General features: G+C 58.5%; 1 protein-coding gene across 3 annotated transcripts; it reads left to right on the top strand.

The window, feature by feature from the left end:
- Positions 1-1,752: 1,752 nt before the first annotated feature.
- On the top strand, positions 1,753-26,206 carry Rasal1 (RAS protein activator like 1). 3 transcript variants are annotated; one of them, XM_023720583.1, is made up of 21 exons: positions 1,753-2,118; positions 5,286-5,342; positions 7,064-7,177; positions 7,290-7,351; positions 11,449-11,578; positions 13,335-13,416; positions 13,503-13,634; positions 15,011-15,099; positions 15,635-15,752; positions 15,845-15,998; positions 16,318-16,382; positions 16,676-16,788; positions 17,915-18,107; positions 20,937-21,074; positions 21,519-21,663; positions 22,488-22,660; positions 23,779-23,922; positions 23,994-24,129; positions 24,586-24,706; positions 25,443-25,501; positions 25,707-26,206. In XM_023720583.1, exons 1-21 carry the CDS (start codon positions 2,054-2,056, stop codon positions 25,844-25,846), a joined length of 2,430 nt encoding a protein of 809 aa, XP_023576351.1. In that variant the 5' UTR covers positions 1,753-2,053; the 3' UTR covers positions 25,847-26,206. The 3 variants fall into 3 exon arrangements, with proteins under 3 accessions (XP_023576351.1, XP_023576350.1, XP_023576352.1); XM_023720582.1 differs by having other exon boundaries at positions 25,443-25,510; XM_023720584.1 differs by lacking the exons at positions 1,753-2,118; positions 5,286-5,342; positions 7,064-7,177; ... (1 more) ...; positions 11,449-11,578; positions 13,335-13,416 and having other exon boundaries at positions 13,534-13,629; positions 25,443-25,510.

Genomic DNA, 26,206 nt, shown 5'->3' with positions numbered 1-26,206 from the left:
CTGGCTGGTGCCCCCTGCAGGTCCTAGGAAAACTCCACCCCTGCCAGTTCCAGGTCAAAGCTTCTATGAACAACAGGAAGTGGCCAGGCCCTGTGGAAAATTTAGGGAGTGTGACCACTGCCCCGGGTGATTATGGGTCAGACTGCAGATAGAGGGCGGGTGACAGAGCCAGCTCCCTGGAGGCCTGGCGGGTGGTTGTGGCCCCAGCCATCGCCCCCCCCCCCAGGGGGTAGGGAGGGGACTTCTGGCTTTGCTCAGAGGAGCCAAAGGTAGCTGGTGGCAGTTGGCGGGTGTCCAAGGGTCCCAGGGCCAGGCTGTTCAGGTCCCTCAAGGATGTGTGTGTGGGGAGTCAGTATGCTGTCTGAGCTCTCCGCAACCTGCGGGGGAACAGGGGTGAGCCAGAAGCTTCTGCCCTGAGAGGGGAGGGATGATGAAGGGCCCCTCTCTCGGAGCCCAGGTTCCTTAGCAAGGCCTGTGACCCCCTGGACTGCACTTTTACTTTTCTGTTGCCTTTACATTTTGTCTCTAGGTAGTTCAGATTGGCCTTGAACTCACCATATAGCTCAGGCAGGCCCCATACTTCCTGAGATTCTCCTGCCTCAGCTTCCTGAGTGCTGAGATTATGTATGTGCCACCATCACACCAGGCTATATTTTGGGGAGATGTGCAGATGGTTGCCCCTGTCCTGGATTTGACCCGGATCATCCCCCACATCCTTGGGAAATGCTCCTGAGCCTTGAGGCCTGGTCTGCCAGGCTCACTTCCTGGATGGGGCCACTGAGGACCAGGCTCCCAGGGTGGCAGTGAGCAGCCGGGCAGGGTGCTCCAGTCTTGCCAGTCAGGGCGTCAACTGCAGCAATCACTGCCCAGCCCTGAGCTGATTCCATTGAGTCAGACCAGGCCCTGGTCCTGCCAGGAAGAAAATGTGTGTCAGTGTGATCCTGGGACGGGCCGGTATCTCATTTAAAACTTGAAAAATGCACACAGTTGGACAGCTGGGCGCGAAGAGGGAAGGAAAAATCTCTGCATGGGGTGGGGGCATCCTGGAAGGCTTCCCAGGAGAGGTGACTGGGAGGTTTGGGTCACCCTGGGCAGGCCCACCATCGCAGCACTCTCTGAAAGCTCGTTCTGGGACCTTCCCTGCATGTCCTCCTGTAATTCTGATCCCTGCCAGAGCCACTGCCACCCCCACTGAAGACACGCAAAAAGCAAGGCAAAGCAGAGAGGGGAAGGGCCCTGTCCCAGACCACACAGTTAATCAGTAGCAGAGCCAGGACTCAGACTCGGAAGGCATTTGGTTCCTGGCTGTGCAACTCAGCCTCTCTGGGCCTCAGGTGCTGGATCCACAAATGCGGGCAAAGGCGCAAGAGCACACAAGACACGGGCGGGAGCGATGCCGGCGCTCAGCCTGGGTGGCCCAGGTCCTCACCGTGACCCAGCCCGCGACGCTTTCGCAGCCCCTCGGAGTTCAACGAGGACTAAGACGCGATGGAAGGGGGTGCTGGGCCCCGCGCTCGACTACGAGAGGACCTCAGGGGACGCGCGATCTCGAGAGTGGCACCCCGCCACGTGGGTGCTGCTTCAGAACTTGCTCTTTGGGGCCGAGGCCCCGCCCACAGCGGCCGAGCCCCGCCCCTCCTGCCAGCCCTGCCCCTCCCGGGCTCTCCGCGGGGCGCCGGCAGGGGGCGCGCGAGGGGCGCAGGCGGGCGGGGGACCCCGCGGGAGGCGGGATTGGGGGGAAGGCGCGGGGCCTCCCTTCCCGCCCCCTGCCGCCCAGCGGGTAGTCTCAGCGCTCAGACGCTGAGGCCAGAGCCCCGTGTCTGTGCCTGGCCGGCAGCTGGGAACGCGCCTACCTGTGGAGCCCGGCACCCCCTCCCTGGCACCTGCGCTCCTCCCCAAACCTCCCTTCCATCCGGCTGCTAGCGCTTGTCTCGGACAGGTGGCGCCGGGAGCCCGGGCAGGGCGCCAGGCTCGCAGCTGGTGACATGTAGATGCCCGGGGTCCAGCCTCGGGACCTGCACGCCTCCTGTCCCGAAAGTTTGGGCCGCGCGCCATGGCCAAGAGCAGCTCCCTGCACATCCGCGTGGTGGAAGGCCGGGCACTGCCCGCCAAGGACGTGTGAGTACCGGGGCATCGGCAGAAGCGCGGGGTCGTGCCCAGCGTGCCATCAAGGTAGCGCCGCCTTCACTCTGCCTCAGACCGCGCACCCGGGGCTATCTTGGTGAGAGGGGGCTCCCGGCTCAGCTGGTGCCCCGCCCCGCCCAGGAAGGGGTGTCTTTTGTTATGGGGATGCATTCTTGGGGTCCTCTGTAGCGCAGGGGGGGTGAGTTTGCGGGGGGGGGGCTCAGGATCGGATCCTGTCGGAGCTGGGGAGAGAGCTGAGGGGTCCCTTCCCAGTCTGGGCAGGGGCTGCAGGAGAGGCTTCTCCAGGCCAGGTATGTGTGTGGGGCTATGGAGGGAGCCCTGGGCGGCGCTCCAGAAGGCTAGGGATCAGTGGCGCCCGACACTGAGTACATCTGATTTTAGGTTTGCAGAGCATCGCCGTCACCAGGTGGCCCCCTGGGGTCCTCGGGCTCCAGCCTCGACCTCCAGAACCGTGGGGTTCCGCTGGTGGCCGGGGGTGGGCTTTTCTGGGTGTTGAGCCGCTTACAGGGCCAACTACCCCAGTGGCCCTTACACCTGCCACGAGTGACGGGGCAGGAGACCCCTCAGTCCTGATCCCTGACTCTGAATCCCCAGCGCTGAGTCAGCAGCTGCTGAACTCAGCAGAAGGGTTCGGAGGGGGATCCCTTCCTGCTTGGCAGGGAGCCCTGCAGGGGCTGAGGGTGCAAGGACCTGGGACAGGTGTGGGATCCTTAGAAGGCTGCTTGCCGGGTGACCTTGAACCCGCTTCCTCAGGAGCCTCGGCTTCCCATGCGGGCAGTGGGAGCTTGGGCAGTCTGCATCTGGGCTATGGGTTCAGCCTGAGGGTCAGGGAGCTGTTAGGAATTGAGCAGGCCACTAGATCTTCCCCCAGGCCAAGGTTGGGGTTCTGGTGGGGAGTCTCCTGCCTCTGTTACCCACCCCCAGCTCTGCAGTTCTGGGTGCATGTGTGTGTGTGGGGGGCCTGCTATAGTGATTTCAGCCCCCCACCAGCCACCCCAAATAAACACGCACCCGAGAGCAAAGCAGAAAAAGCTGGACAAGCCCCTGCCACCTTCTTTCTGAGATGTCCCCTTGGAGCCCCTGCGAATTAGGTTTTGGACCCTCAGTGGCCTCGAGGTCAGGGACAGGGTCTGACAGCTGCTGGAGAACTGAAGGGACCAGAAAGAGGGCTCCCCACGGACTAAGCCTGGGTCCTGTACCCAGCCCCCCTCCCCTCCAGCTCTGAGGCCATGCCCCTGAGCAAGGGTGAGGAGACCCACTACGCTTCACCTGGTTAGCCAGTCACTCTTCCTCAGTTTCTCTGGTCCGTTCCAGTCTTCAGAAACACTCTTCTCAGAATATGCTGGGGTCCTCGTGCCCATGGGCACTTCTGTGGGCTGTGTTCTCTCTGCACTCCTAAGGGAAAGGCCAGACTGGGGCCGGCTCTGGCTAGGTTTATGGGGAGACCAGCCCTCTGCATGTAGCTTTAGTTATTTCTGTTGCTGACAGTAGCTACTGCTGGTCACTGCGGGCCGGTTATGGGCAGGTCCTGCGCTTAGCACTTCCTATGGGCTTCCTGGAATCCCACATGGGGAAAGTGAGGATCAGAGAGGCGGTCGCTTGCCCAAGATCGCACAACTAGGGCTTGGGCACTGATTGCTGAAGTCCGGGCAGGTAGTGGCCAAGGGACGCATTTTCCTGCGCCTGTCCGAGTGGGGCAGGGTCGTGGGAGAGGACAGGAGTCAGGAGGAGAGACAGAGTCTGGCAGGGCTGGCTCCTTCCGCCAGTGCCATTGCCCCTACCGATAGGAGCCTGATAAGGCTCTTGTGCGTCAGAGCCCAGAGCTGGGCTCAGCTCCCAGGAAGGGCCCAGGGTCACACCAGGGGCAGGGGGGAGGGTTGCCCCGCCATGTGCTGGTGAGATCTCAGCCAGCGGGCCCTGAGACTCCACTGAGGAATGGAAGCCCCATAAGAGAGGGATGCAGGGCATTGCCCGCAACAGGTGTCCAGATGGGGAAACTGAGGCTCGGGGCGCGGCAAAGTCCTAGCTCTGACTGTTCCCTGGAATTCCTGGGACATCTGTGGATCTGTGACAGGCTGAACAGAGAGGGGGTGGCAGTGAGAAAGAGCGAGAGAGGGGCAGAGCTGGGGGTGAGCAGAAGCCTTGGGAGGGGGCAGAGGGGACACTGGCTAGGAGCCCACAGACTTGGGTGGGAACCCACCCATCTGTTCATTCAGCAAGATCTCTGCAGTGACGACGCTAGGCCAGGGAGGTAGGGAAGCGGCGCTGGCTCTCCCCCAGGAGCTCACAGCTTGCAAGTTGTGGGGAGGCGGGAGTCAGGGATGTAACACATAGAGAAATAGGCAGGAAGACGATTTAGGGGTGCTTTGGATTCCATTTATTTATTCATTTATCTATTGGGACAGGGCTTGGGCAGGCTTCTGAGTCCTTGGCTCAAGTGATCCCCCTGCCTCAGCCTACCAAATAGTTGGGACTACACCACTTACCTGGTTGGAGGCCAGGGCAGTGGTAGCCAGGGATGGCCCTATAAGGAGATGACTTTTGGGTTCAGTCATGAGTGAGGGGCCTGCTGGACAGCTCACAGTTTGCTGGTGACTACTATTATGAAAGGGGGGTGGTGAGCTGGCGTTGGCTGGCCCAGCACTCACGGCTGCACTGGGGAGGCAGCACATGGTCCTGAGGTCCAACTCCCCTGATCTGTGCCTGCAGGGCCACCCTGGGAGGGCAGTGTTTACCCCAAAAGGGGCATTGAGGACCAGGACCCATGGCCCACCTCTCCAGCCCTTAGTGGGACATCCTAGGAAGCATGGTAGCACTCTGTCCAATGGACAGAGCAGGGAGACTGAGGCCTGGAGGGGAAGGGCCTTGCCCTGTTGCGGGTGGAAGATGCTCTTGGCTGCTGCGGTGGGCTTTCCGGGGCCAGAACTCCCAGCCTCTGGCTTCCTGCCTCAGGGTCCCACTCCATGGGTGCACATGTGGGGTGGGTCAGGTGCACAGCAGGTGATTTGCCTAGGCAGCAGTGACATCTCTGCTGCTGTCCTCTCAACTCCTGCATCCGCCTTGCGCTTGCTGTGGGAGCTGGGCCAGGCCCCAGCCTCTCTGGGCCTCAGTGCCCAGCTGAACACTAAGCGTTCCCACAGGTCTGGGAGCAGCGACCCCTACTGTCTGGTGAAGGTGGACGACGAGGTGGTGGCCAGGTGAGGAGGGGGTGGGGCAGCAGAACAGGAACTCACCTTCTGAAGAGGACCTGGCTGGGCTGTGGGAGGGCACGGTTTACCCCAGGAGGATCTGCGGGCCTGAGGGTGGCACCTGTGTCCCCGCCACTCTGATCTGACCACTACAGCTGTTGCCTGCTGTCCCCACCCAACCCCCCCTCTGGACCCACAATGTCCCTGCCTTGTCCCTGCTGGCTCCCTGGGCTGACTCAGCCACTGCCAGCCTTTGCCTCCCACAGTGGCCTCCCTGGGGGCGGGCACCTCACGCTTGGCTGGCCGGGCTCTTCCGGGCATGCTGGGTGCTGCGGGCACTGAGTGTGTGTGCGTGAGCCAGTTTTGCGCGTGCCTGCACGTGTGGCCAGCTGGGCTTGCTCATGTGGCTGTGTGGGGGGCCTCAGGGCTGGTGTAAATGCTGGTGACCATGCATGTGTGGGCTGATGGGTGTGCAGGCCCATGGAGCTGGGGTGTGTATGTGTGTGTGTGTGTGTGTGTGTGTGTGTGTGTGTGTACTGGGTGCAGAGTGTGTATGTGCATTTGGACACAAAATGGGAGCCAGTGTGAACACAGCAGGGCTGTGTGGCATGTGTACCAGTCACCCCCACAGGCCAAGGGACAGCGCTCACCCCTGTGAGGTTGGGGAGGAGGCAGCAGAGGCCTTGGTTCCTATGGAGACGGCAGGATTCAGGATGCTTCTGGTGCTGGTTCTGGTCCAGATGGGCGGGAGCTAGGGGTGGCTTCTCACACTGGGCAGGGGCTGGCTGCAGCCCCCTGCTGTCCCCTCCGTCACCTCCCTGTGCTCAGGCTGTGGTCCCTGCTCCATTCTGTGATGCAGCCTGAACCCTGCAGATGGATTTTCTGTGTGATCTCAGGCTGCTGTCTTCCCCTCTCAGGGCTGGAGAGCCCAAGGGGGACCCATAGGTGGGAGAAGTCTGGGGGTGTGAGGGGGTGTTAGGGAGAGAGCTTTAGTGGCGTCCTCGGGCTTACTGGAGTAGGTATGGTCTGTGTGTGTGTGCACATGTGTGTGCGTGTATCCCCCTGCTTCTGGGCCTAATGGTCCCTGCGGCAGCCTCAGGCCATCCTGGCCTTTTTGTCCCTGTCCCCACCTCCTCACTGACTGACTTCTGGTCTCTGAACAGGAAGCTGCTTGCTCCTGCCTCAGGCTCGGGGCCCTTGCAATGCCGCGCGGCCATCTGGAGCGCGTGCCCTCCTTACTGCTCTCCCTTCTGCTTGGCCTGCTCCTGCAGGAAGCCTTCCCTGACCCCCAGCCCTACCCAGAGGCCACTCGGCTGACCCAGTTCCTGACGGGATGAAGCTGTGCACGAGAGCGACTGTGCATGTGTGCATGTGTGCGTGTGCATGTGTGTGCACGTTGGCTGTGCGGTGCTGCAGGTGTGTGTGTGTGTGCCCGTGTTCCAGCATGTGTCTAGTTGAGTGACAGCATCTGAATCTGCAGACCCAGAGGTGTGTGTCTACACACTCCTGGGTGTGTGTGTGTGTGTGTGTGTGATTGTGCCCATGCATGTGGTGTCCCTGGCTGCCTGGGTATGTCTGGGTGTGTCTCTCTGCCTGTGTGTATGTGTGTGTCCCTGTGTCCCTGGGTATGCTTGTGTGTGTGTGTGCATGTGTGTGTGCTGGGTGTGTGTCTGTGTGTCTCTCTGGATGCAGTGGCATCCTGTCCGTGTCCCCGACCCCTCCTCCTGCAGGACAGCGACTGTGTGGCGCAGCCTGAGCCCGTTCTGGGGGGAGGAGTACACAGTGCACCTGCCGCTGGACTTCCACCACCTGGCCTTCTATGTGCTGGATGAGGACACTGTTGGGTGTGTGCGGGGGGCCTGGTGTGGAGGGGAGGGGTCCCAGCACTTGCGCCCTGGTCCTTCTGCCTGGTGGGTGGCAGGTCCCTGACTCTGGTGTCCTGGTCACCACCCACAGGCACGACGATGTCATCGGCAAGGTATCCCTGAGCAAGGAGGTCATCACAGCTGACCCCCGAGGTGGGTGAGGGCGCTGCAGGCTGGGGAGGGCAGGGAGTGGGGCTGGGAGCGGAGCACTGGTCCTGGGCCTGTGGCCCTTCGTTTCTCATTCTGTCCTTTTAATGAGCAGTTCATTCACTTCTGTAGCTCAGGGCTCACCTTATGCCCCGGGCATTGAAACTCTGTCATTCAAGGGCTCATTCCCCTCCTCTGTGGTTGGCATCTTGTGCAGCCTTCTAGTGGTCCCCTCTTCCTCTCCCTCCCCTTCTTCCTCCTCTCCCTCCTCCATCCTGCTGATCAAACACACAGCCTTTGCACTGAGCTACACCCCAGCCCCTTTCCACTTGGAGATGGGGTCTTGCTGACTAGCTACACGGCCTGGTTGGACTCCACCTTTCAATCTTTTGGCCTCAGCCTCAGCGTGCTGGAACTCGAGGGGTGTGGCACCACTCCCGACTCAGCCCTAGAGACTGGAGGCCTTACAAGTAGGAATAAAGACGGCTGTGAGACTAGCAAACTTTACCCCCAAAAGGCGGGTGCCCTCATGGTGCCCAGTTTTTGGTGAGTAAACTGAGGCACAGAAGGTTAAGTGGTCTGCCCCAAGGTCACAGGGGCTAGGATTTGAACCAAGGGTGTCTGACTCCCAAGTGTGAGCTTTAGGACCGCACCACGTATGTGTGTGCTCACACAAATAGTAGCGCATCACCCTCGCTCTTGTGCGCCTTCCCTTCTTTCTCTTCCATGTATCATTTAGATCTTTCCATGTGCTGTGCAGGTTCCTGCATTTGTTGTGCTTTGCAGAAGGTCACGGGACTTTGTAGTGCGCTTGTGCCGTTGCCACCTGGCCGGCTCCTCTCAGTAGCGGTCGGGTTGTTCACAATATTTTCCTAGTTCAAATGGTGTCGCAGCAAATAGCCCGGGGTTGGCCTGATCTCGCACACCGTGCGCCCTCTCCACCTGCCAGCCAGGTTCTTACAGGTGGGCTTGAGAACACATTCTTTAGTGTAACTTTATTCCACCCTCCGTATGAACGAGCTCAAACCCTGTTCTGTATGTTTAATATGTTTAGAATCACTTTGGACTACTTTTTATACAGGGTCTCGCTATGAAGTTTGGGCTTGTAGTGATCCTCCTGTCTCAGCCTCCCCAGTGCTGAGATGGCAGGCGTGAGCCACCACGCCTGGTTTCAGTGGTCAGCATGGCGCGCCTGGGGTTCTGAGGTCAGCAGGTACCAGGAATTGAACCCAGGTCCTTGCGCTTGCCAGACAGATACTTATGCCGCTGAGCTATCTCCCCAGCCTCCTTTGGCTACTTTTGTCCATATTAGATGAGTGCTTTTGCCCACTGACTTGTCTGCTTTTTTATTGCTTAGTAGGAGCTTTTTACCTATGAGGGAAGCTCACCTGTCACCTGTCATATGAGCTGTGAATGTATTTTTCTTTGTTGCCTACATTCTGACCTTGCTCATACATTTTTTCTTTTTCTGAGATAGGTTTTCTTTCTTTTCTTTTCTTTTTTGAGATAGGCTTTCATCATGTAGCTCAGGCTGTCCGTGAACTCCCTAAGTAGCCCAGGCTGGCCTCGGATTCATGGAGATGCTCCAGTCTCAGCTTCCCCAGTGCTAGGATTACAGGCATAATTTTTTCTATGCAGTAAATTTTCTTTTTCTTGTAGTCAAAAATGTGTGTGTGTGTACTACTGATTTTCTTTATACACAAAGAGATCTCCCCTGGAGTGCGTGTGCTCTGGGCACAGCGCTTGGCTAGCACCGTCCTAGCCTGGGTTTGCTCCCTAGCAGTCTAAAACCAAATGATCAAGCAAACAAAAACACAAAAGGAACACTTTCTAGCACTGAGATTCAGGTAGCCATTTTTATTTATTTATTTATTTATTTAATTTTTTTTTTCTTTTTTTTAAGGGAAGAGTCTACAGGGTGTTCAGGGTCTCACTACTAGATTGGACTCCTAGTGATCCGCCTGTTTACAGCCTCCCAAGAGCTGGGATTACAGGCATGCGCCACCACACCCAGTCCCATTTGCTGTCTCAGCACACCCCAGGCGCAAGCCGGCACTGCAGGCCTGGGGATCAAACTCCTGGCCCCTGCGCCTGCTTATAAGTGCTTTAATCCGCTGAGCTATTTAGCCAGCCCTGCCTTTTTTTTTTTAATGGATTTGGAGATTGATCTGAAACTCTACCCTTTATTTGGTGTTTAGAGACACGGTCTCACTAAGTTGCTAAACTGCCCGGGCTGGGCTCCAGCTTGGGATGCTCCTGCTTCAGCCTCCCACAGTGCACCCTCATGTCTGCTGGCATTTTTTTTAAACACGGTGCCTCCTAGCAACCATTTGTTCCGTGTTTTAACATTTAAGTCTTTGCCTGTTGGGATGCATCTTGATAGAAGGTGTGGGCTTGAGAGGGAGCCTCGGTACTTTGGCTGCAGATTGCCTCTGCGCCCTTCACCAGGCGGTCTATTTTCTCTTCAGGGCAATGATCTGAAAGTCTGCTATTTCGGGAGGGCTCCGTGGCGTGAGGGGCTGCACGTGAATCCTCGCATCCCCCACGCAGTGTGCGCTGGCGCGAGGTCCAGTTCACAGCGGCAGGCACAGCACAGCATCCGGGGCCTGGACGCTGCCGAGACAGGGTCGCTGGCCCCGGGGGGTGGGGGGGTGCCCACCTCCAAGCCCAGCCCCGAGCTGCTCACGACTAGAGGCTAAATGGACGCGGTCTGGGCTCAACTCCAAGCGCTTCAGGGGCTGGAGAAGGACAGAAAATGCATCCGCACTGCACGGGGGAGAGAACAGGACCGGGAGCCCTGCGTGCGCCTGCGGGTCCTTTTACTGTATGCCTGTGACACGAAGCCTGCGGATGGCCTGGTGCTGGCGACGAGAGGCATGAGAGATGGCGGGTCCAGGAGGGCTTCCTGGAGGACTGGCAGGGTGGGTGTGTAGGGGTGGATCCTCCTCCTGGCTCGGACGTCTGCAGTGACAAGCAGAACCCTCGATGGGTTGAGTGGAGGGGCTGACTGTTCCATGCGGGGCTTTCTTTGGAGGTGATGGGGAGCCACTGATGATTCTAGAGCAGTGATCCGAGCTATATTACTGGGAGGGGGAGTGACAGGAGAGACTGCTGTGTCAGAGGGTCGCTGTGGGTGGCGGCAGGATGGGGGAACCGGAGATCAGTCGGGAGCCTGGTATGCTGATCAAGGGACAGAGCTGGTGGCATTTGCGACCTGGGGTGACAGCAGTGGTGGAGCGAAGCGAGATGGGGCTTGAGGGGCAGACCCTTGGACACTCCCACAGGGTCACAGCGAGGTCTTGAGTTACCAACGCGTCAGTCACCAGACACACAAGGATAGGGGCCATCTAGCCGGAATCACAGGGGCGCCCACCTGCCCAGCAAGCTCCCAGCTTTCCTCATTGTATCCTACAGGGCTTCAAAAACTCCTTCCTTCCTTCCTTCCTTCCTTTTCTTCTTTCCCTATTCCCTTCATTGTGGTACTCGGGATTCAATCCAGGGCCCTCAGAGTGAGCCATAGCCCAGCCTTGCACTTGCTGACAGATGCTGTACTGTTGAGCTATATTCCTGGCCCAAAATATTGTTTTGAGACAGTGTCTTGCTAAATTGTCCAGGCTGAGCTCATGGTATGCTCCTGCCTCAGCCTCCCAACGGGTTGTGATTACTGGTGTGCACAACACTTGGCCCTAAATATATATATATATATATATATATATATATATATATATATATATATATATATATATATATATATATATATTATTTAGAGATAAAAGATGTCATCCTAAGAAAGGTAAAAAATAAAAGCAAAAAAAAAAAAATCATCACATTAAACCATCAAAGGCTTACAAACAATAATGAAAAATGAAAAGCTCAATGTCTATGCCAGGCAGAGTGGTACATGTATGCAAATCCCAGCTACTGGGGAGGCTGAGACAGGGGCTTCGCAAGCCCCAAACTGGCCTGAGTAGCCTAGTGAGACCTTGACCGACCAACCAACCAGCCAATGTGCTTAACGTCAAGGAGCTTTAAGCTCACATTATGTGTCACATGAAAGTGAGTGTGCAGCTGGGGCTGTGTGAACGCGCTGCCTGTGCCCACAGGGATCGACAGCTGGATCAACCTGAGCCGTGTGGACCCGGACGCTGAGGTTCAGGGCGAGGTGCGCCTGGCCGTGCAGCTGCTGCAGGATGCGCGGGGCCGCTGTCTTCGCTGCCACCTGCTGCAGGCCAGGTAGGTCCTGGAGGACCCATGCTGAGGACAGAGAGCTCCCACAGCGCCCCTGCCGCTGGCCCAAGGGGCCCTCAGGGCTGGGGCATTTCTGCGATCACAGCAGGACCCCTGCGTGTACACATAGCCCAAGCGCACTGACTTCCCAGAGCCAGGACAAGTCACATGCAAAGTCTTGTTGGGTTTCCAGAGATAAGCAAGAGCCCAGCCCCTCAGGATGGCCAGGCAGATGGGCTCTGTGTGAGCTTCAAACTATAGCAGGCAGCTACTCAGTCTGTCCTGGCCTAAGTGGAAGAGCTGGTACACTGGCGGTGGTGTCAGGCATGACCGGGCCCAGGTGCTCAGGCAGCGTCACCCGGGGTCCCCACCCTTGGCTGTGTTGTCCTCTGTGTTTGCATCATTCCCAGGCGGCCCCTCCCAGGTGGGGGCAGAATGGCTCTAGGAGCCCCAGCCTGGCCTCCTGTCTCCTTGGCTGCTCCAGCAGACCGTGCCCTGGATGGGGCATATGGCGATTTCTGGTTGGTCTGGGAGGAAGGGACAAGCCTGTCGGGGGAGAGGGAGGCAGGGTAGGCCCTGTCCCAAAGAAAAATGGGAAGGAAGACAGGTGGACAGCAGAGCCCACCAACGGCTCCCAGGCCACCACTCGGGGACATCAGTAGACTCTCTTCCACCCTGACTCTCAGACCCTTCCATCCCCTTACACCACTCCTCCCTCTTCCCTCTCATTTCCTGCCTTTTGGCTATGGTCCTCCCCCTACCCCCGATTTTCAGGCCAGGTTGGGGAGAATCTATTTCTAGCTTGCTGTGTGACCACGAAAGCCTCCTCTCCCTCTCTGAGTCTCTCACATCACCTTCAGATTTCTGTCCCGGCCTTGGCCCTGCTGGTCTCCCTGGTCTGGATGAGGGAACAGCGCAGAGGCAGGGACTGCTGCCCCTCAGTGCTTCCTGCCCAGGGCCCCCTCCCCAGCCGCAGGGCAGTGCAGGATCTTCACCAGCCTGAGTGGGACCGATTGCTGTCGCTTAGCAACTGTGCTGGGCTCCTAGGAAACCAGAGGCTTTAGATGCAGAGCTGGGCTGGGAAGGGAGCAGGAGGAGGAAGCAAGCAGGCCCTGGTGGTGATGGTGGGGTGGTGGTTGTGAATTGGGGGCCTCAAGGAGGAGGCCTGGGAAGCTAACTTGGGTGAGGCTTTGGAGTTGTCATGGCAACCAGAAGCAGGGGCTTCCTGTCTCAAGTCTTCTCTTTGTTCCTAAGGAGGGTGTGGGCATGCATGTTTGTTGACTGAATAGATGCTGTGCTAAGTGCTTTGTCCCCCTATCTCATTCAATCCTGGGCCCCATGAGGTTGGTCTCCTCTTATTCCCATTTTTCAGATGAGAAAACAGAAGCTCCGAGAGGTAAAGTGACTTTTCCCAGTGTCACTGCAGCCAGTGAGTGCAGAGCCAGGCTTGGAAATCTTGCATCTGGTCCCCCTCCAGGGCTGCAGTAGGGACTGAGTCTCCCGTTTCCCTCTGCATGACCCCTTCACTTGCTGAGCCTGATCCTTCTGTGCCTCAGTTTCCTCATTTGGAAAGATGAGAATACTAGTGCTTCCTCATGGGGTGCATGAGGTGACCAGGAGCGCTGGGATTGGATGGGTTGTTGCCATGGAAACCAGTGGCATTAACTCGCTGGATCTACCCAGTATCCCTTTCATGGCCCACCCTGGGCCATGGTCCTCGAGGGTCCTACATCACCTCACTCCTCTCCTCCTCTGTCCCCAGGGACCTGGCCCCCCGAGACATCTCTGGCACATCGGATCCATTTGCACGCCTGTTCTGGGGCAGCCAGAGCCTAGAGAGCTCGGTGAGCGGGCAGTGGGGTGGCAGGAGCGGGGTACCTAGCAGGGGGCGCTGTCCACTCCCTCACTTCCGGGTTCCGCCCTGTCCCAGATCATCAAGAAGACCCGCTTCCCACACTGGGATGAGGTGCTGGAGCTCTGGGAAACGTCGGGCGCCCCAGCCCCGCTGCGCGTGGAGCTCTGGGACTGGGACATGGTGGGCAAGAACGACTTCCTGGGCATGGTGAGCGACCCTCCCTCAACACCCTCTGTGGCTCCCCAGTGCCCCTGGGGGGTGCCGAGGAGTGTGCTCAGGAGGAGGGACGCAGGCTGGCTGGTCAGGGCCCAGGACGGCTGCGTGATGGAAGTTCAGAGAGGTTTGGGAAGGTGGGGTGGCTTTCTCAAGGTCAGGGCAGAAATGACAGCACCAGGAGTTCTCCAGCTTCCACTCCCAGGCTCCTTGACCTGGGCTTGAGGCTCGAGGTCCTCCTTTTCCTCCAGGTATAAAATGGGTGCGGCCCCCTCAGCCAGCCCCTTCTGCAGCTGTGAATGAAAGCAGTGTCTTGGAAGGAGAAAGAACTGGATGGGGGAGAGAGGTGTTGTCACGGTTGTTGGAAGTGACGTAAAAAGGTGCAAATGGCTTGGCAAAATGACTGGCGGGTCCTCAAACCGTTAAAGACAGAGTTGGCGGGCTGGTGAGATGGCTCAGTGGTCTAAAGCACCTATTTAGAACAAGCTTTGCAAAGCACAGGGACCACGGTTCAATCCCCCAGCACCACATGCCAGCCAGCCCCGCCCCCTGGTGGGCTGAGCTGGCCACACACATACACATAAATAAATAAAATTTAAAAAAAAAAAAAAGACAGAGTTGGCAATGGATCTGGCCATCCCAGCTGCACATAGCTACTGAAAGAGAGGGAAACCTTTGCTCACACACAGACTTCAAGAGGGCTGTTCACAGGCATTATTGGTGGTAATCTTAAGTGGGCACAGCCCAAATGTCCAACAGACCAACAAAATGTGGCAAATTCATGTCATGGAATATTACTCAGCCATGAAGAGGAATGGGGCATTAGTTCCTGCTGCAGTGTGGGGTGAGCTTTGAAACTGACACTTGGTGGAAGAAATCAGTCTCCCAAAGTAGGGCATAGTTTCTACTTCTAGGAGAGGTCAGTGAATAGGCAACTCCACAGGCCCAGGAAGGGCCAGAGGCCAGGAGGGTGTCTCATAGTGAGGCTTCTCACCGGCTGAGGGAAAAGGCTTTAAAATCAGTGGTGATGTTCACACCACCCTCTGAAAACCCATGAGTCCTTGAAATAGGTGAATTGTACCTCTCTGAAGTTATTTAAAAGAGAGAAGGGGTGGAGTCTGCAGGCCTTCTAGACAGTCGTTAGGCCTTGGGGTGGATACCACCTATGTCTCTAAACAGCTGACAATATTCCCAGTCCCCACATCCTGTCGGTAGCAGAGTGTGATCTTGGGCTCCCGGAGCCTCAGTGTCGTAGCTGAATGTTGTGTCCCCACGAGAGAATGATTTAGGGCCAGGAGGGAGGAGGTGGCGGCCAGCCCAGGCAGGCCACACTCCGGGTGGTGCAGGCTGAGGCTCTGTGTTCCCGGCAGGTGGAGTTCTCCCCGCAGGTCCTGCAGCACAAGCCGCCCAATGGCTGGTTCCGCCTGCAGCCCTTCCCTACAGCCGAGGTGGATTCTGGGTAATGGGGGTGCAGAGGGAGGGGGCTCTGGAACCTTGGAGGTGGGGCTGTGGGGTGTGCAAGCTCAGCCCACACAGTATCACTGGCTGCTCCATCCCTCCATCATCCCTCCTTCAAGGAGTGTCTTGGGGTGTCTCTCCAGGTGTGTTCACATGCACCCGATAGAGGTCACAATCCCCCCCCCTGCCCGGGGCACACTTGCGAGCTCAGAACTCTGGGTCCTGTCCCACCTATTCCCACCTGTCCCTTGTGCTTATTCTCACCGGTCACACTGTCCCGTCTCCACTTCTGTGTTCCTGCCCATACCGGTTAGCATCAGTTCACGCCTGTGCAGGTGTCCACAGATCCACACTTCCTTGTGCACACACATTTGCTGACACTGGCCTCATCTTTCCACACTGGTCACACACGGTGGGGTCTGTCCATCCTACCGGCCCCTCGACGCCTTTCACACCTGCCTACACCTGTCTGTGCTGCTCCGCTCTCTCCATGGCTGTGCTCACACCTGCCGATCTCCTGCTGTCTGGCCTTGCAGTGGTAGCCTGGGCGCCCTGCGGCTGAAGGTGCGGCTGGCCGAGGACCGCGTCCTGCCCTCGAAGTGCTACCGGCCCCTCATGGAGCTGCTGCTGGAAGCCGTTCGGGGTCCCCCGGAGGTGGGTGCGTGTGCTGGCGAGCCTGGCTGCGGGGCTTTGTGCTTGGGTGTCCCAGGACCCCAGGTCACCTCCAGCCTGCTGTCGCCGCTCAGGAGGACATTGCCAGCCCCCTGGCTGTTCTGGAGGAGCTGACCTCAGGGGACTGCCGCCAGGACCTGGCCACCAAGCTGGTGAAGCTGTTTCTTGGCCAGGGCCTGGCCGGGCCCTTTCTGGACTATCTCACCCGGCGCGAGGTTGCTCGAACCAGTGAGTTTCTCCCATCGCCCCCTGAAAGTCACCCTCCAGGCTGGTGGCAGGAGGGTCCTGGGAAGGTGAGGGGGGGCTGGGACTGGGAGCTCCTGTGTGTGTGTGTGTGGATGGGTGGGTGAGTGTCCCTGTGCTGTGCACCCCAAGCACCTGAGAGCACACTCCCAATTTTGTTGTTTGTGAGCTGTGTGACTCAGGAAGCTTGCCTGGCCATGATCCTGATTCTTGGGGCTGGGAGGATTATGACACCCGCCTTGGGTGACCAGGGCAGACTGGTCCAGCCCCCAAGCCCAGCAAACGCATCCCTGTGTTCTCCCAGCTGACCCCAACACCCTCTTCCGTTCTAACTCACTGGCATCCAAGGCTGTGGAGCAGTTCATGAAGGTGAGAAGGTGTCGGTCTGCAAAGGTACAAGGGCGGCAGTGGCGTGTGTGTAATCTCTTCCCCCGGCTGGCCTCAGGAGCTCCACACCCTCGCTCTGACCCTGTCCCCTTGGGTGGGGCAGGGACTCCGCAAGGCAGCCCCGCCCACCCTGACTTGGTCGGGTCCCCCTCCTGTGGTGGCAGCTCTGCCCCGCCCCATCCGCCCCTTGGCCCCGCCTCACTACCCCTTGGCCCCGCCTCACTGCCCTTCGGCCTCGCCCCAGCCGTCCTCAGCCACCTCTTGGGCATCCCCAGCTCGTGGGCATGCGCTACTTGCACGAGGTGCTGAAGCCGATCATCAATCGCGTGTTCGAGGAGAAGAAGTACATAGAGCTGGACCCGGGCAAAATGGATCTGGGACGGGCCAGGTGAGCTAGGCGGAGGGCCACACCTGATCCTCCCATCTGGAGCTGTGCGGGTAACCTGAGTCAGCTGCCAGCCCCGGCCCTTGGGCTGTGCAGTGTAGCGGCTCTGGCAGGAGTTCCCCAGGTTTGAATCCTGGGCTTCCGTGTCCTGGGCCTCAAGATGTCACCCGAGATGTGGTACTGTTGTGAGCACCAGCGGAGTTTTCCCTGCAAGCCCTGCGCGTCCTGAGTGGCAGCAGCTTTTCTGAGGATGGGTGGGTGACAGGGACAGTAGTGGGATAAGTGTGAGAAGGGTTGTCCTTCCCTTTGTGCCTACCCATCCTCCAACCACCCCAGAAGCAGCTTTTAGACTCCCATTCTACAGATGAGACAATAGCCTCAGAGCAGAACACCTGCCTACAGGCCTGCAGCCTGGGAATTGCAGTCGAAATTTGAACCCAGATCCTGAGCAGAGGGGCAGAGTCCATCTGTGACTCCATGGAGTAGGGCCTAGGGAGACTTGGTGGGTGCCCCAGAGACAGGACACCCAGGGCCTTGGGCAGGGTAAGGTGGCAGGCAGACAGAGTTGGCAGTCTTCTGTTCAGCACGCAGCTCTGTACCTATTTGCAGGGCAACCTCTGAGCCTGAGTTTCCCTCTCTGTTAAATGGATCACTTAGGCTACTTAACCCATGGGGTCACATGAGGGTTAAATGACAGGAAGTCAGAGAAGAGCTGGGCACCACAGCCACTGCTGAGTCCAGGGAAGGAAGGGCAGGTCCTCATTCTAAAGCAGGGGAGGTTATCATAATGTCCTACAGGGTGGTGACAGGAGCAGCCCCACAGATAGGGGACGCTCAGGCAAAGACTTGATGTCCATGAGAGAGGGAGTCGTGAGGACTCGGTGGAAGGCAGTCCAGGTGGGGTGCACAGCAAGGGCAAAGGCCCTGTGGTGGGGGTGGAGGGTGGGCGGGGGTCTGGCATCTGAGCATACTGAGCGACAGGGAAGGCAGCTGCTGCGAGGAGGTGGTGTCAAGGGTGTCACAGAGAAGGGATCAGACCCTGCAAAGGCTCTTGAATGGAGTGAAGTGTTGGAGCAACAACACAGGGTGCAGTCTGAGCCCCGGGACTGAGGCTCTCTGCACCTCCCAGGAGGATCTCGTTCAAGGGCACGCCCTCAGAGGAGCAGGTGCGGGAGACCAGCCTGGGGCTGCTCACCAGCTACCTGGGGCTCATCGTGGATGCCATGGTGGGCTCTGCAGGGCGCTGCCCGGCTGCCATGCGCCTGGCCTTCCGGAAGCTGCAGCAGTGCGTGGAGGAGCACTTTCCCGCCGCCGAGCACCAGGTGACTTCCAGGCAGGGGTGGGTGGGTGGACTCCAGCTCCTTGGGGACTGCAGTGGGGTGGCATCTGGGGCTCCTGGCCATGGCCACATCTTTTTCTTTCTCTTTCTTTCTTTCTTTCTTTCTTTCTTTCTTTCTTTCTTTCTTTCTTTCTTTCTTTCTTCCTTCCTTCCTTCCTTCCTTCCTTCCTTCCTTCCTTCTTTCTTTTCTTTTCTTTTCTTTTTTTTTATGGAACCGGGGATTGAACTCAGGCCCTTGTACTTGCCAGGCAAGTGCTTATTCTACTGAGCCATCTCCCTGGCTCTCTTTCTTCTTTATTTACGTATTTGATACAGGGTTTCACTATGCAGCTCAGACTCACAGTGATCCTCCTGTTTTCAGCCTCCCCAGCACTGGGACTACAGGCGTGTGCCACCATGCCCTGATTCATTTGCCGGCTCAGCGCATCCTGGGGGTGGGACTGGTGCAGCATGTGGGACCGGTAATCCCATCGAACCCTGGTCCGTTTGTCAAAGCAGGTTCTTGCTCCGCTGAGCTATCTCACCGGCCCTCATGGACCAGATTTTTATGTTTTCTAATCTTCACACTTACCTGGTGAAGTGGATTCCAGTATTATACCCATTTTGCAGAGAAGGAAACTTAGGTCCAGAGAGATTAGATTGTACAGTTAGTAAGAGCTGGCACTACATTATAGAGCTGGGCATAGCGGTGGGGATCAGAGGGAGCTTTGGGGGTCTCAGAACCCCCCCCAAATAGCCAGGTGTGGTGGTGCACACTGGTAATCTCAGCACGGAGGAGGCTGAGGCAGAAAGATTGCTATGAGTTCGAGGCCAACCTGCAGTACAGGGCAAGACCTTGTCTCTTGTCAGTTTTTTTTTTTTTTTTTTGGCAGAACGGGGGATTGAACTCAGGCCCTTGCACTTGCCAGGGAAGTGCTTATCCACCGAGCCATCTCCCCAGCCCCTAAGACCTTGTCTCAAAAAAACAAAAGCAAAAACAAAAACAAAAAAACCCAAAACAAGCCCCCAAAATCCAAAATAAGGTCTAAAAGGGTGATACTGCCATGCTGTGTTCAGAAACCCAAGGGCTGCAGGAGCAGGCAGGAGGGCCTGTGAACACAGTAGGTGTGGGGCGGCAGGAGAGGAGGAGCCTGTGGAGACAACATCTCCCCAGGTCCTCAAAAGGAGCCGCCCTAAACCATGGTGACCTCAGAGGAATAGGTCCTAGTATAACCACACCAGGATTTTATATGAGGTTTCTCATTTTTAAAATGCCAGCCCTGTGAGGCCTGGCGGCACATGCCTGATAGCTCCGCTCAGAGAGGCTGAGGCAGGGGGATCACAGTCCAAGTCCAGCCTGGGCAGCTTAGTGACTTAGCGTGACCTTGTCTCAAAGTGATTAAACAACAGCACTGGGGATGTAGCTCAGTGGGAAGGGCCTGGGTTCACTCCTCGGTACCCAGGAAAGAACATGTCCTCACGAATTCAGCTAAACGAACCAGAATGATTGTGGACGGCCCGTCACACACCGAGGCGTGGGCTGTCCTTTGGCTTCATGCCCAGTACACCTTCCCAGGTGGCTGTCCTCATCTTTGTCTACAAGGGACAACCACGAGACTAACTCTTAACGTGGTGCAAAAGTGCTGGGAATGCGAACTGAGGTTCACTTTGCAGAAAGACCTGAAATGGAGGGACGTGGGACATGGAGCAGCCCCACCTCAGAGCCTGGGCTGAGAGCGGTTATCGAGGTCCCTCTCTCCACACTTCCGAAGCGCACGTGTGGGAGGGGGGTGTTAACGGGGAGGAGAGGGGGTTGGGGATCTGTGTGTGTGGGGGGAAACCAGGGCCCAGAGAGGTCAAAACACCTGGGCCCAACGTGGCAAACTCAGACTTAGCGCCCCCCACACCTCCTGGTTGGGGTTGCTCCCATCCTCCCTCCCTGCTTGTGGAGCTGGTTGGCACCCCTGCCTGCCAGCCTATCACCTGGCTGCCAAGGAGGTGTTAAGTGGGACACAGCTGTGGCAGCTGGGACCAGGGGAGGAAGGGGGGAGACTCCCCAGACAGCCTGAGTCCTGGGAGGGCGCTGGCATCAGGGCCGCCCAGAGTCACCCACCTCTTAGCCTTCAGGGGTGTGAGGGGTGGGGACTCTCTCATGCCCAGGAGGGCGGGCATTGGGATTAAGTGACCCTGGGAGCTGGCTGGTGGGAAATGGGGGACAGCGTGGGGCTCCAGATGGTGGGGGTCCCCCTCTGGCTGGCCCAATGCCCGGCTCTTTCCTGTCCCAGGAAGCTGCAGGTGCCTGGGGAGGGGCTGTCTCTGTGTGAATGCCATCCCAAAATAAACACAGGAGCAGGAGCTCCCACTCACAAGTGTGAGCAGGAGGGGGAGCAGTTTTGGGGTGGGGTGAGGACCCCCAGGGAGGGCACAGGCCTGGCAGCCTGTTGGACAGTTCATCGGGCCTCGGTTTCTTCTGGGAAATGGAGGTGCAGTACCCCAGTGCAGAGTGATGTGAGGGCCGGAAGTGAGCGTGAGTGCCCCCTGCAGCCGGGGAAGTGCTTATTCCACTGAGCCATGTCCCCGGCCCCCTGCAGCTGGGCTTGCCTGGCAGGAGCATGTGCAGAGAAGCAGAATTCGCACACCGCCTGGGTGCAGGTCCCGGCTGTGCCTCGGGGCTCTGTGACCCTGGGCCTCGTGGCTGCTCTGTGTGAGGACCAGCGATATCTGGAGCAGCAGCCTCCCACCCATCTGCTCCCACTCTCTCTGGGACCCCCATTTCTAGTCCCTGATGCCTGGGGGGGGGGCTCTGGGTGCCTTACCTGCCCCTGCCCTACAGGATGTGAAGTACCTGGCCGTCAGCGGCTTTCTCTTCCTGCGCTTCTTCGCGCCTGCCATCCTCACGCCGAAACTGTTTGACCTCCGGGACCAGCACGCAGACCCCCAGACCAGCCGCTCCCTGCTGCTGCTTGCCAAGGTGCCGCTCCAGGGACAGGAACCGGTCCCCAGAGGCCCACACTCAGCAGTCCATCCTAGTGTTCCCCTTCCACTTTCCAGTTCCTGCTTTATAATCCAACCTCAGCCATTCCAGGGGGATGTGGGAAGCAGACAGGCAGGCACTTACACTTTAGTATGAATTAGATCCTCCTTAGCAAAGCGGCAGCACCTTGAGGCTGTCCTGGGCTCCTGAGTAGTTCAGTAGGACTGAGAATCCTTGTGTAGGTCTAGGCTTGGGAGGGAACAGAACAGAGGCCCTGGGCGCAGATTCCAAAAGGGGGAAGGCAGAGTACATGCCTTCAGGGCTGTATTGGCCTGAGCCTCCTGCTGGCCCCAACACCCATGTAAGCAGCTGGACCTTGACCCTGTGCTGGTCCCCCTCTGGTCCATGTGACTCAGCCCTGGCACCTCGGCCCTCCTGCAGGCTGTGCAGAGCATCGGCAACTTGGGCCAGCAGCTGGGCCAGGGCAAGGAGCAGTGGATGGCACCCCTGCACCCCTTCCTGTTGCAAAGCGTTGCCCGCGTGAAGGACTTTCTGGACCAGCTGGTGGATGTGCGGGCGGACGAGGGTGAGCTCCTGTGGCGCTGCCACCCCTAGGTCCCCCCGCAACCTGGACCACTCGCCTCTACCCCGCTGGGTCCTGACGTCCTCAGCACTGGGAATGTGGATCAGTTAGTCAGCTGACATTTGCTGGAGATGAACAGAGCTGACAAGGGTGGGAGCCCAGCTAGGAGTGCGGCATGGGATGCAGGCCCTCGGCAAAAATCTGTTAAGTGCCTACTCTGTAATGGGGACCCTCCTAGGCTCTTGAAACCCAGCAGCGAGTGAGACCGAAGATTGCTGTCCCAGAAGTTTTGTTCTAGCGGGGCCCATGGGCTGTGAACAAGAACAATCCAACTCCATGTGTTAGGGAGGAGAACATAAGGGAGGGAGGGAATGTTGGGGAGGGGGGAGGCTCTGAGCATCTTGGGGGGTGCTGTAGGGGAGGCAGAGCAGGTACGAAGGCCCTCAGGTAGGAACAGCGTATCAGGAGGAGGCTGGTGAGGGAGAGGGGGTGGAGGAGTGGTGAGGGGCTGGACGGCGGGCATGGGTGGTACTTTCACTTTGAGCTGAAGTGGGGAAGAGGTTGTAGAGTCCAGGCCACTTCCCTTTGTGGGTCCAGACAGGGCAGGGCACAGTTGGATCTAAGCCCATTGGGGGTGACCTGTGCATGTGTGGGGCGCGGGTGGTGGCAGCATGGTGAGGCTGGTGCAGGTGCACGTGGGGCCGAGCTCCCCTGTGGCACCTTCCTACTGGCAGGGTTGGAGAAGGACAGAGCCCGCACGCAACAAGGTGGGATTCAGTCAAGTGCTCCTTCCTGTTCACTGTGCCCATCTTCTTCCTCCTCCCCAGAGGCTGGCAGCCCTGCCAGGGCCCTGGTGCCATCCTCGGTGACTGTCCGAGAAGGCTTCCTGCTGAAGCGCAAGGAGGAGCGTGGCAGCCTGGCCACGTGCTTCGCCTTCAAGAAGCGCTACTTCCGGCTCAGTGGGGAAACACTGTCCTACTCCAAGGGCCCCGAGTGCCAGGTAAGCTCCTGCCTCAGCGGTGGCCTCTCCCACAGTGGCCTCCCCCCACACAGGGATCTGAGACAAGGGCAGGGACAGGTCCCCAAATGCCGCAGCAACAGCTGCTCAGGCTCTGCTCTGGCTGGGTGCCGGAGTGCCACAGGACAGGAGCAGGTGTGGCTCTCACCACCCTCCCTGGTGCTGTCGAGACTCAGGTAAGATTGGATGTGTTCCCTTGGGGATGCCCAGCCATGTGGACACGTGTGTCCAGGCATCTGCTCCTCCTTCCTTCATAGATTCGTTCATTCAGCAAATATGCACTGAGGGCCTCCTGTGTGCGAGTTAGCCCAGGGGACTACACAAGGAGGACAGGGACAACACGTGTGTCTCCCTGTGTATCTCCCAGCACTGGCACTCCCTGGCACAGAGCAGACCCCTGCAGGGCCCTCCCTGTTCCTGTGTGCACCACACACACAATGGCAGTGGCCTTGGGCTGGGCCACGCTGCTGCTTCTGTTCATCAGCACAGCCGACTCTAGGCACCCCGGGGTCTAGTCTGGCTCTGTGGGCTGAGTGATCTTGGGAGGCTTGCTGGCATCTTGTCCCCAGCCTTTTCATCTACAATCTGGGAGAATGACAGACCCAACGGGGGGAGCGTGATTAAATCTATTGATAAATGGGAAGTGCTAAGAGCATGTGCTGTAGAAGTGGTCGCTATAGTGGTGGTGGTGGTGGTGGTGGTGGTGGTGGTGGTGGTGGTGGTGGTGGTGGTGATGGTGGGGGTGCTGGGGAGATGGATCAGTGGAATAAGCTCTTCCCTGGCAAGCACGAGGGCCTGAGTTCAATCCCCAGTTTCGGGGGAAAAAAAAAAATCTTAGAGTGGTGGTGATGGAGATGATGGTGATGGTGGTGATGGAGATGGTGGTGGTGGTGGTGGTTAAAGGTGATGAAAAAAAAGAAGGCCCAGAGAAACCAAGCCCTTTACTCAGGCAGCGATGGGCAGGGCTGTGGGATATGGGGTATTCACGTGCACTCACAAGCACCCATGGGGTTGAACGTCCTTGTCCGGAGGGCCTCCACCTGATGCACACCATGAGGTCTGTGGTCCCCAGCTGCCTGCAGAGACAATCCTGTCCCCAGGTTCACACCGCCATCCCAGTGCCGCATATCTGTGCTGTGGAGCGTGTGGATGAGGGGGCCTTCCAGCTGCCGCACGTGATGCAAGTAGTGACACGGGATGGCTCGGGGATGGGGACGCTGCACACCACCTACCTCCAGTGCAAGGTGAGGCCCAAGAGGCAGGGCAAGGGCGACCCTAGGCACCCCCAGCTCCTGACTGCCCCACCCCGTCGCAGAATGTGAATGAGCTCAACCAGTGGCTGTCAGCCCTGCGCAAAGCCAGCAACCCCAACCAGGACAAGCTGGCCGCCTGCCACCCTGGGGCCTTCCGCGGGGGGCGCTGGACCTGCTGCCTCCAGACAGAGCGCTCAGGTGAGGGAGTGGGGCCCCTGCAGGCTCTGCCTCTGCACCTCTCGGCAGCTCACTTCTGCCTGGGTGGGCTGTGCTGCCTTGGGCAAGTTACTTAGCCTTGCTGTGCTTCTGTTTCCTCAGCTGTGAGATGGGGCTGATGCTGGGGCCTGCTTCGTAGGGTCCTGTAAGGGTAAAGGGGCCCATGCGCTATTGAATCAGGCGATGCTGCTTTTTCAAGACCTGTCCTGTGCTGACTCTCAGAGTAGGCTGGACTGTTATGGCTGGGGTCCAGGAAGCAGCCTTGGAGGCAGGGAGAGCGGAGGCCTAGGGCAGTGGCACCAGGGGCTCGAGAGCGGAGGAGGGCTGGGCTGAGGAGGGCTCTGAGAGGCTGCAGGCAGGGCACGGAGGCACCTGGACAGTGTGGCATCCTGTGGAGGACAGAGGTGCTCCCATGACGCTGCGTCCCTGTTCCCTCAGCTGCTGGCTGCAGCCGCACCCATGCGGCTGTGACCCTGGGCGACTGGAGCGACCCACTGGATCCTGATGCCGAGGCCCAGACAGTCTACAGGCAGCTGCTGCTGGGGCGGGACCAGCTCAGGTGCCTGTCCCCCTTGTACCCCACTCCTCATGCCCTGCTGGAAAGGGGCAGCCTGGGGATCTTGGGGGTCACCCTCCTGGGGTCCTAATGCAGAACTGAACCTTGAGCTCTTCTGTCCCTGCTCTAGAGACATGGGTACAATACACAGAACCCTGGCCCCCGAGCTTGCTGTGCAACCTGGCCTGGGTCCCTTCCCCTGCTGGCCTTAAGATGACTGTTGTTTAGTCAGGGGGATTTGTCCCAGCCCATTTTTGAGTGGGTTCTGAAGCCAGCCTGCCTGCACTCAGGTCCTGGCTATGCCATCTGCTGGCTGTGTGGCCTCGCGCAAATTGCTTACCTTCTCTGCGTCAGTTTCCTCGTAGGTAATAACACACCCCGCCTAAGGATCAGAGGAGCTAACCCAGCCCTTTGTAGGTCCCTGGGCACATAGCCATCTTTCAATACACAGTAATGATTATTAATATGCTGTGTGACATCAGGCAAGCTACTGTGTCTCTGTGTCTAGTGATTATCTGTCGTAGGGACCTCGTCGAAGTTAGGTGTGATCACTAGATGAGTTAGTACACATGAAGGGCTCAGCGCAGTGGCTGCTGCACTAAAACTGTTTGCCATGGTGGTGGTAACAATGATGCTTTAGGGCTCCTGTAATTTCTCCAGCAGCCAGCAGGCCACTCAGGGTCTGGGGCAGGACTCGGACTCTGAAGCCAGCCTGGTCTTTCTCCCTGTCCACCTCCAGGCTGAAATTCCTGGAGGAGTCCAACCTGGATGCGGCTGCAGAAGCACACACAGGGCAGGGTAAGGAAGGTACCTTTCTCTTCCCCGCAGCTCACTGAGGGCAGCTGTGTCTGCCTGTCCACCCTCCCACTTCCAGGACTGTGGGGGCACCAGTACTTCTGACGTTTGCAGGGCAGAAGCCCAGGCTATAGCTTGAGAGGCCCTGGGTTCAGGTGCTAGCTGCTGTCCTGCTGGCCTGAGACAAGGTGACCCTGTGTCCCCCCAGGGTCCTGCCCGGAGGCTCTGGCCCGGCAGAAAGCAGCAGCTGCCCACCTGCTGGAGGTGCTGGAGGACCTGGATCGTGCCCATGAGGAGTTCCTGTGGCGGGGCCAGGGGAAGGTGGTGCCAGGCCCCTGGGGGTCCTGAGGAAGCCATAGAGTCTGCTGAGAAGGAGCCGGGAGCCATGGGGCCGCCTCAGTGTCCTCTGGTGCCGGAGTCTCCCTGAGACTGTCCTGTTCCTCTGCGATGTTGTGGCTCGGAATCTCCTGGAGACGTGCCTGTCCTGTGCGCCCCAGTCCACGTGGGGCATGGAAGTCCCATGGCTGGCCACACTGCACTGAATGTGGACGAGGAGCCTGATCCACTCAGCCTGGAGTCTGCCCTGCCGGATGAGCCTCTCCCCACAGCTACAAAGCCCAGAGCGGCTGGATACAGCTATACCTGAAACCTCAGCCCCCTGCCCGTGCCCTTTTGCCCAGATGGGCACTAAATGGTCTCAGCCCTTCC

Source organism: Octodon degus, unplaced genomic scaffold (assembly GCF_000260255.1).
Source record: "Octodon degus isolate 3935 unplaced genomic scaffold, OctDeg1.0 scaffold00076, whole genome shotgun sequence".
In the NCBI taxonomy this organism is placed as follows: domain Eukaryota; kingdom Metazoa; phylum Chordata; class Mammalia; order Rodentia; family Octodontidae; genus Octodon; species Octodon degus.
The sequence above is the reverse complement of the archived record's forward strand: the minus strand, read 5'-3'. Positions and strand labels throughout refer to the sequence as shown.